Below are 10,601 nucleotides of genomic sequence, written 5' to 3' on the forward strand. Positions count from 1 at the left end.
CTCAAATAAAGGAAGGAAGTTAAAAAAAAAAACTATACATTTGCTTTCACCATGGTTTGAAATAGATTGCATTACTCTATGAAAAAAAATGTGTTCTCTTCATGGCATTGAGTTGTAGAATGAACTTAAAGGGAATATTTGAAACACTTGACTGATGACGTTCACATAACCTTATTCAGAACATTACATTGCGAGTGCATTAGTTTCAACTGACGTAAAGTTCAAGGCAAATCAAGGCTTTCTTTCACTCGTTTTCCAGAAAATTCAACCCCTGTATAATGGTCTCAACTATGAATAAGGCATAGTGGTTTAAGTACTACATTAAAAGTAATAATATAAACAGTGAAAAAATAATACCATGAACATCTCCTAAAAGAATGGTTTATTATGGAGGGTAAAAAACATTATTCATACAGTCTGAATACATGTGACTTTCTGCAGAGTCAGTCTCCTCAGGTTCAAAGTCTTCTGGATCTTGTATTAACTGGTCATTATCCTCATCTGAAGTAGAAGGACGTGTTAGGATGATTCGAGGTATCTTGGATAAAATATGAAGGATTGCAGAGAAAAAGGAAGGGGTGAATTCAGAAACAGGAAAGCACAAGAGAAAGTTGTAATGAATGCAGAGAGACACAGACTATAAACAGAAATATGCAAAGAATAACACAACAGATATCTGGCTGATGAAGTGTGCTATACTGCTAATGCTGTGTTGTTTATGAAAGCAACAATTAAAAATAACATTTTTCTAATTATCTATTTTTTAAAGATCCTCATTTCAGAAGCCAATAAATATTGACAGGCATGAACAATACATTTAGCATTTACATTTATGTTACCATTTACTAATTTCATGCAATTGAAAATAGGGAAATGAATTTCTGTGGACTTTAAAGTTTCCACTAGCCACATTGGAAACAAAAGCAATAATTTGAGTTATCATTAAGAAATGTGTATGTCCTCATAAAGAGTCTTCACTCTGACATATTAGTGATAGGGCTTTCAAGATGTATATTTTTTTATTTTGATGTTGGCATTAGAATATTTTCTTTTAAAAATACATTAAGGAAAAAGATCATTTTAAAAGCAATCAGTCAATCAATTAATAATATACTATCTTAAGTAGTAAACATGTTTTGGTAAAGAACTTACAACCAATGTACTTTGAGAATTGTATGGGATTTAATGTTATTTATTAATCAATTGTTCACTGTAATTTATCAATAGGATACTTCATATAATAGAATTATGTAGGTGTATACATTGTTGAGGTTTTAAAATAATATTGACATACAGATTTTTTTTCTTTCCAAAAAAGGAGTTTAAATTTTTAGACTGACTACTGGTAGAAGAAAAGTACTTCCTGTGCCATAGAATTATAGTTGTGTTATGATGAAGTACACATTTCTAAATACTTCATAAGAATAGCAATTTTTAGTTTCTATTTTGGGAGTACATATTTATCATGTCTTTATTATTTCACTTGTACCAAATTGTTAGTTTTGTACATATATTTCCTTTAGAAACTGCAACTTAATTTTCAGGTTTTGGAAGTGGGTTCCCCACCCCACCCCCAAGTTATGGTTTTCCTTTTTTTCTTTTGCTTGGGTTTATAAAGCTATGGTGCTGTGAATTTTAAAATAAATGGTATTTAATGGATATCTTAGTCAAACTGACACAGACTTCTCAGAAGACTGGCTTCGTTCATTGCACCCCTGACAAAATATGCATGCTCTCTACATATATAAAAGTATTGTGCATCCAAGCACAGAACCCATACCTCAAAGCTAAATGCTGGCAAAAATGGTGCAAATCTTAAATAGAACTCAGGTTGCTTTGCTCTGCACCTGATGCCCACCCAACATGTATGCGAGCCAAAATGTTTGAGTATGTGGATATTCTACCTCAGAGATCACGGGTGAAATCCAAGCTTAATTGACCTCAATGACAACCCCCCAAAGTTAGAATTCCCTCCAGTGGCCTGTCCAAACTCATAAAGAAATTTCCTATTAAATTTCAGTAAGTCACTTAAGTTCTTTGAACTTTGATTACTCCCTTCTTGAAAATGTACATGTGGACATTACCTCAAGCCATCTCATGGGGAATTCTGGAAGAGAAGTAATTTTATCAGATCTTTTACCTTTTGGAAGGTAGCATGTAGCCATTTCATATGTCAGTCATTCAAATATTCTCCAGTAGCCCAGGTTCCTACTTCAGAGACTCTCTTAGCCAAAAATCAAGTCTAGTTTTCAGTTAAAGTAATTGCTTTAAAATATTTTGGCCCACATTTAAAAACTGTCTCTTGCAGAAGTCAATATCAAATGTATCCATTTGAAATATTATGATAGAATGGCATTCCACTGAACAGACTGAGAAACATAAAGAGAGAATATATTTTGGAAAAACAGTTCTGAAGGGAACCATTTTAAGTCCTTGAATCCCCACAGGGTTGTCTTTGAATCAGAAATTTCAGAAAACATTCTAGTTTTCAATAAAACATAACAATTGTTTCCATTAAAAACATAGGAAGATATTTATATACTTCTAGCTGCATTCCCATATGATTTTACAACTGAACATGAAGAAGCCAGGACCATATAATCAACTGGTCTTCAACTGACTGTGGAAGACCAAGAAAGGTCCTATGAACATGTGTGCATGCGCTCTTTCTCTCGCGCACACACGTGGACACCCTGTGGCTACAGAAGAAATACAAGTAATTATCTTCTTCAGGTTGAATTATCAGTTCTACCTGCAGCCCAAGTTAAGAAGATATGTCTACCCAGCTCCTTTCCTCTTACTTGAACAATTTTTGCTTGTTTCTCTAGTCCCAGAACCAGCATACCATGCTGTGGTGGAAGTAGTCAGCTTTAACAAAGTTTGGGAGGCTGAGTCTCCATTGCACCTTGATACCTGCACAACTGAACAGTAGTACATCTTGATGATAAAATGAGGCTTAAACACGGATTGGACCAGGGGCAGATCTGGGGGTGTGCACAAGTAGACTTTCACCCTCCCCGTCCTGCCCTTTGTTCCTGGCCCACCCAAAGTTTAAAACTAACTGCCTGGCAGTGGCAGCAGGATTTCTAGTCAGGCAGTGCTGAAGGAGTCAATTGACTTCATGGTTCATTAAAATCTGCCCAAATCCTCTTAACTCTTTATTCCACAAGAGTTCATGACTCTCTCTTCTTTTTAATATTCTTAATGTTCCACCAATAAAATTAGGCTTTCTTCTGCAATTCTGCTGTCTATTGGCTGCTCCTGGTAATGAAGCTCCTATGTCACTGTCCTGCAGATTGTTTGTTACACATTTCAAAAAAGTTCTATTTGTTTTTGCTTCACTTTAAACTGAATAATACTGCCCTAGGCCTCTAGTATATTAGTAAAGCTTCTAGTTTATGTTTAACTGGAGAAAAAAATTGTGCTGTTTCAAATGTGATGATGCATCTCACTATCTGCACCCCCCTTTTCAAAATTCTAGATCCGCCCACGGTTTGAGCACTCATTTATGACAACATAAAACTATAGCACTGCTTCTCAAACTTTCTTAGTGGTACATTTACTAAGAGCTAATATTGTGTGACACTTCACTGCACTCTCACAAGGATTTTAAGGCACCTAAGGGTGCTGTGGCACCCTGGTTGAGAATCACTGCTCCAGAGGTTCAGCACATACCCTGCAGCTTGACAAATAGTATTTTGGAGTGACTGTTTTGAAGTCACTGGAATTATACCTGTGGAAACTGATTTCAGAAAAAGGAAACACTCAGGCTATGCTTTTTGTATCCTGGTTCTTTTGGCACAAGTCCCAGAAGCCATAAACCTAATTTCCTTGTAAAACTCAAAGTTTTTCCCTAGCCATGGTAGCTTCTCAAAATCTTTGCACAGTTGTCTCTTAGCAACCCAAGTCTCTCCATCCATGACTTCTTATTCTTCAGGTTTCCCATCTGACCCATATTTTTTGTGTTGTCTTCCTCTCATGCTCCACCTGAGCTTTTCTCACTATTTTCTGTATTCCAGACCTTTATTCTATTCTAAATTAAAAGCAATTACTTCAAAATTGGATTATATGTTTCGTAAGTCAAGGATGCACTTTCTTACCCTTATTGGCTTTAAATTTCTATTCTCAACTTAACTGCAATATGCTCATCATTTTATTTATGTATTATACTAGTTGATTTCTGAGGTTGCCTTTAATATGCATATTGTAATATACATTTCCCTTTTCCTCCTGATGGGTTATCTCTAGGACTCTGCACCATTTCATTTTCTTCTAAAATTCTAAGACTTTTTCACTTCTTCTATAGTCCTGAAATTATTACAATAACAACAAAAGCAATAAATCCCAAGCCATAAAATGCATAAAACGTATTTTAGAAGTACAGTATATATCAGATTCAATATTTGCTTTTTGTCCACAAAACTATTTCCATGCCATTCAAAATCAAATATTAGCCTCTTTTACAAGCTATATACAGGAATCACCCTGCCTGAAGCCAATAAACTTCTTTTACTACTTGCTTTCCATTGTCAACTTGAACAAGGAAAAAAAAAGTGAATAGCATTTTTTATAGTTGCTCCTACTAAGTTTTCACTCTGAAAGGTTTCACTCCTACTAAGTTTTCACTCCCTTTTCAAAAAAGGGAGGAAGGAGGACCCAGGAAACTATAGGCCAATTAGTCTTACCTTGATCCTGGGTAAGCTTTTTGAGAGAATTATCCTGGCACATATCCACGAGGGGCCAGCAGGGGAGGTTATGCTTAGGGGCAACCAACATGGGTTCATTAGAGGCAGGTCCTGGCAGACCAACCTGGTGGCCTTCTGTGACCAGGTCACAAAATCTTTAGATGCAGGGGTAACAGTGGATGTAGTCTTTCTGGCCTTTAGGAAGGCCTTCAACACTGTCTCTCACCCCATTCTCATTAAAAAACTAGGGGACTGTGGCACCGACATCTACACAGTCAAATGGGTCGCTAACTGGCTGGAGGGCCACATCCAGAGAGTAGTGGTGGATGGGTCATTTTCAACCTGGAGGGATGTGGGCAGTGGGGTCTCCCAGGGCTCGGTCCTCAGACCCGCACTGTTCAATATCTTCATCAGTGACTTGGACGAGGGGGTAAAAAGCACCCTGTTCAAATTTGCTGATGACACTAAGATGTGGGGAGAAGTGGGCATTCTAGAAGGGAGGAATAGGCTGCAATCAGACCTAGACAGGTTACAGGGGTGGGCAGATGAGAACAGGATGGGTTTCAGCACTGACAAGTGCAAGGTGCTGCACCTGGGGAGGAAGAACCAGCAGCTGGGGAACTCCCTTCTCGTCAGTGTAGAGGCAGAAAAGGATCTTGGAGTCATTATTGATGCCAAAATGAACATGGGCCGACAGTGTGGGGACGCAGTCAGGAGGGCCAACCATACCTTGTCATGCATCCACAGATGCATCTCGAGCAGGCCCAAGGAGGTGATCCTCCCCCTCTGTGCGGCACTGGTCAGGCCGCAGCTGGAGTACTGCATCCATTTCTGGGTGCCGCACTTCAGGAGAGATGTGGACAGCATTGAGAGGGTCCAGAGGAGAGCCACTCGCATGATCAGGGGGTAGCAGGGCAGGCCCTACGAGGAGAGGCTAAGAGACCTGAACTTGTTCAGCCTCCACAAGAAAAGGCTGAGGGGGGATCTAGTGGCCTGTTACAAACTAGTCAGAGGGAACCGGCAGGTTTTGGGGAGTCCCTGTTCCCCTAAGCACTTCCAGAAGTGACTAGAAATAATGGTCACAAGCTGGCAGAGGGTAGATTCAGACTAGACATCAGGAGGCGCTACTTCACAGTCAGGGCGGCAAGGACCTGGAACCAACTCCCAAGAGCAGTGGTGCTGGCTCCTACCCTGGGGGTCTTTAAGAGGAGGTTAGACGAACGCCTTGCTGGGGTCGTTTGACCCCAGTACTTTTTCCTGCCATGGCAGGGGGTCGGACTCGATGATCTGCTCAGGTCCCTTCCAACCCTATCAACTATTAAACTATGAATTAGTTTTACACTTCACTTCTACAACATAGAGAGCTTTTTTCCCCCACCTCACATTTAAATTATACACATCATGGTTGCATCAATATCTAAAAGAGTCATCTTGTTGTTAGTTTGTATTACAATTCTCAGAAATAAAATACCCACCCCAACTCATTCCTCTCTCACAAAAACCCCGCTTCTCTCACAGGTATCTCCCCTAGTGAAAATTCTGTAGCTGATGACTTTAAGCAGGAGTGAGTTCTTGAAGTCCTAGTCTGATTTAAATCAATAGCAAATTACCACCAACTTCAACAGGGCCAAGATTTCATCCCCCAGCCTACCAACCCTGCTTCCTTCACACTTTCTCCTCTTCCCATCACCTCATATCACATGATTGTCATATTGACAACCTTTTCAGAAGAATATATGGAGCCCTACTCATTGCCACTGCTGCCAGTGCTTTGGCTATTCTTTTGTGGACTGAGCAGAGATGTGGACAAATTGGAGACAGTCCAGCAAAGGGAAATGAAAATGGTTTGGGGACTGGGGAACAGTACTTACAAGCAGGGATCTTGATTTTCTCTGATAGAAAAAACATGTATATGTATATGTATTAGTGGCATTTCATTTTAATCACAGAAAAATGTGGATTCTTTGGGTTTGTTTTTTAACCCAAAAATTGTGTGTGTGGTTTTTTTTTTAATCAGAGAAAACCAGGATCCCTACTTATAAGGACAGGTTGAGGGAACTAGGATTATATAGTCTAGAGAAGAGAAGACTGAGAAGGGATTTAAGAGCAGCCTTCAACTACCCGAAGGCGGGGTTTGAAAGAGAATGGAGGTAAATGTTCTCAGTGGTGACCAATGACAAAACAAGGAGCAATGGTCTCAAGTTGCAGCAAGGGAAGTTTAGGTTAAATATTAGGAAGAATTTTCTCACTAGGGGGATAGTAAAACATTGGAACAGGTTACCCAGAGAGGTGGTGGAAGTTCCATCTTTGCGGGGGGGTTAAAAACCCAGCTACACACAGCATTGGCTGGGATGATCTAGTTGGGGCTGGTCTTGCTCTGAGCAGGGGGGTGGACTAGATGACCTCCTGAGATCCCTATAAACCCTAACTTTCTATGATTCTAAGGAGCATGTTAAGAGATTGAGAAGAGAGAAAAGGTGGGAACTTTCAATAATCAATTCAAACAAACTAATTTGTAAAAATATGTTAGGAAAAACCTACATTAACTTAAAGCAATATATCAAATAATACCTTTTAATAAAAACTTGTTTAAAGTGTAAATTAATTCCCTTACCTCTATCACTACCAATCCTATAATACTGCTATCATCTGTATACCTCAACAAAGGACATAGATACATAGATGCTAGGGTTGGAAGGGATCTCAACAGATCATCGAGTCCAACCCCCTGCCTAGGCAGGAAAGAGAGGACTGAGGTCAGAGGCCCCCAGCCAGATGCCTATCCAGCCTTCTCTTAAAGACCTCCAAGGTAGGGGAGAGCACCACCTCCCTTGGAAGCCCATTCCAAATTTTGGTCACCCTTACCATGAAGAAGTTTTTTCTTGTTATCCAGCCTAAATCTGGTCTCTGTCAGTTTGTGACCATTGTTCCTTATTACCCCAAGAGGCACTCTGGTGAACAGAACCTTGCTGGGTCCCCCTAATGAATTTGTAGGCAGCCACAAGATCATCTCTCAGCCTTCTCTTGCAGAGGCTGAAAAGGTCCAGGTCCCTCAGTTTCTCCTCATAAGGCTTATCCTGTAAACCCTAACCATACAATTGGCCTTCCTCTGGACTCTAGTCTATCAATGTCCTTGAAGTACAGAGCCCAAAAGTGAATGAAATACTCCAACTGCAGTCTGACCAATGCCACACAGGGGAAGTATCACCTCCTTGGATCTATTTGTCATGTATCTGCTGATGCAGGATAAAGTGCGGTTAGCTTTGCTGATGATTTCGTCACACTGACAACTCAGGTTCATTTTGGAGTCCACTATGACTCTGAGATCTTTTTCCGCTTCTGTACTGCTGAGAGGGTCACTTCCCAGCCAGTAGGTGTGCTGGATATTTTTGCAACCTAGATGCAGCACTCTGCATTTGTCCTTGTTGTACCACATCCTATTGTGTACTGCCCACTTTTCTAACCTGTCCAGGTCTGCCTGCAATCGTTCCCTACCCTCCAGAGTGTGCACTTCACCCCACAATTTAGTATCATCCGCAAACTTGAACAGAGCACACTTCACACCCACATCCAAGTCACTGATGAAGATATTGAAGAGTACAGGTCCAAGGACCGAACCACGAGGGACCCCAAAACCCACATCCTTCCAGGTCGATACCGACCCGTCTACTACCACTCTCTGGGTGCGACTGCTAAGCCGATTTGCCACCCACTGGACCAAGTAAACATCTATGTCACAGCCTCTTAATTTATTTATGAGAATGAGATGAGATACATGTCTTGGAGAGAATTGTTTTAAATAGGACCAAATGCCAACTAGAAACATTTGGGTTGTATGTGAAAAATTATCACTACTTTTTAGGTTCATATCTAAATGAATGGTGTTTTCTTATCATGAGTGATAAAAGAAATGCTGTTAACATCTTAAAAGACAAAGATCCACACCAGGTTCCTCATTCGAGATTAAAACCATGTTTGTGTGTGTGTGTGTGCATGCGCGCACACATATTTGTGTATAGTAGTAAAAGATTTTATTAAATAATGTATCTGTATCCATAAGAGAAGCCATCTAAATTAAATTTATTTTTTTCTGACTGAGTAAGGAAGGTCACTTTTACCTTCCTTACTCAGTCAGAAAATTAATCACACATTGCTATAGTTTTAAATAAGATTTTACCTCAAAAGAGCCTAAAATATGTAACAACAATACCAGTGACTGTGTTTATCAACCTCGCTATGACTTCGTTAACACTGGCATCTGCTGGCTTTTCAATTAGTGCAATAAAGCGGTAGCTGAGTAAAGACAATGGCAAATAGCAGTCTTCTACCTTTGTGAAAACTTGGTTAACACAAAGATGGAAGAAAGAACCAATCAACTTTCAAACCTTCATAATTCAAAAGTAGCTTCACCTATCAGGTAAAGGAGCTTCCACAATGGTGGATGTGACATGAAAAGGTAGTAAAATATAAATTAGATATACATTTTGTTTCATATTTTTTAAAATCTCAGTCAGAATTACATGCACAAAGCATATATGTAGTCCCATGCAACACAGCTTCTCCATCTACATTTGAGTTTTAAAGTCCCCAAGTGAAATATTCTCCATAACATTTGTCTTAAACATACTCCTTTCAGCTTATTCTAGACAATCCCTGAATGTTTCACTTTATCATCATGCAAAAAATCTGATTTTTACCAGTAGAATAACATGAGGTGGGTGAGCAGGGCATGTGCCTCAGATGCTGTGTAAGGGGAGGAGTACCATAATGATGGGGAGAAGGTGCCTCCTGTCCCACTCTCTGCCTGCATGGAGGGCTACAGGAAGCAGTCAGTGCAGGCAGTGTGTCATAAAGTGCAAGGCATTCTGTAAATCATAGTTTTGTAGAGTGGCACTGGAGTTTACTGTTACTGGAGGGAAAACTGACCCCCAATTTGCCACTAAAATCAGCATTTTTTTTTCCTTCCCAACATGGGCATGACTGACACTACAGAGCTGTAATTCCCAGAACACCTGGTACTTCATGACACACTGCCCAGCTGGTTGTTGCTGCTCCTATGCCCTGCCTTGTCCAGAAGTCAGAAGATACAGGCTAGAAGAAGGTGAGGAGGAAGAAGAGGTTGAGAGAGGACTGTACCAGGTATATTCTTCAGACATTACACCTGTTTTCATGGTCTTCCTCTGAAATAAAGAGCCTTGACCATAGTCCATTAACTGCGTAGAGAGGAAATATCTCAAGATGACAGTAAAATTAAAACATGTATTCATTACACCCAGGGAAACTAAATACTGAAATGAGACAAACAGGTAATGTGTTAGATAAGAATAAAATAAAACAGTGGCTGCTAAGGCCATACTTGAACTAATCCTAAAATGCTGATATCTGCGAAAGGAAGGTTAAAAATTCCTCCTTTCACTACCACTATAGTGTTTTCCCTTTGGTCTTTTTTGTCCCCTGTTTTTCTTCAGCCTCCCTTCCCTGCTTTACCTTTTGTTTTTCTAATTTCTACCCTTTTGTATTTTCACTGACATCCCATCACATTTTTACCTTCTCATTTCTGCTTTCCTGATCTCCAACTATTCCCTTTTTCACATGCAGCCTCTTTTCCACCTTCTATTTTATCACTGTTGTCTCCCTCTGAACCTTTTTTCTCTTTCCCCCTGCTCTCTTCCCCACCCCATCCCCTGCTTTACCTTTTGTCTTGCTTATCTCTACCTATTTACATTTTCACTTACATCCTACCACACTTTTAGCTTCTCTCATTCCTTGGAGCTTCAGACCAGCAGAGACTCCCTGTGCCTGAGGAAGGGTGACTGCGCCCAAAAGCTTGCTAAGAACTTTTTTCCAACTACTCAGTTGGTCTAATAAAAGATATCACATCTAACCAAAGAGCCTTGCCTTCCTTTGTCCTCTTGA

The 10,601-nt window shown here is 40.0% G+C and overlaps 1 protein-coding gene across 1 annotated transcript in view; it reads right to left on the reverse strand.

Annotated features, from left to right (window-relative positions):
• Nucleotides 1-319: 319 nt before the first annotated feature.
• LOC112550422 overlaps nt 320-10,601 on the reverse strand; it is a 37,454-nt gene continuing 27,172 nt past the window's right edge. Inside the window, exon 5 of the mRNA XM_025205133.1 lies at nt 320-538. Within this exon, the coding sequence (XP_025060918.1) occupies nt 386-538 (153 nt within the window). The 3' untranslated portion in view covers nt 320-385. The remainder of the gene's footprint in view (nt 539-10,601) is intronic.

This window comes from Alligator sinensis, unplaced genomic scaffold (genome assembly GCF_000455745.1).
Source record: "Alligator sinensis unplaced genomic scaffold, ASM45574v1 scaffold1012_1, whole genome shotgun sequence".
Taxonomy (NCBI): Eukaryota; Metazoa; Chordata; order Crocodylia; family Alligatoridae; genus Alligator; species Alligator sinensis.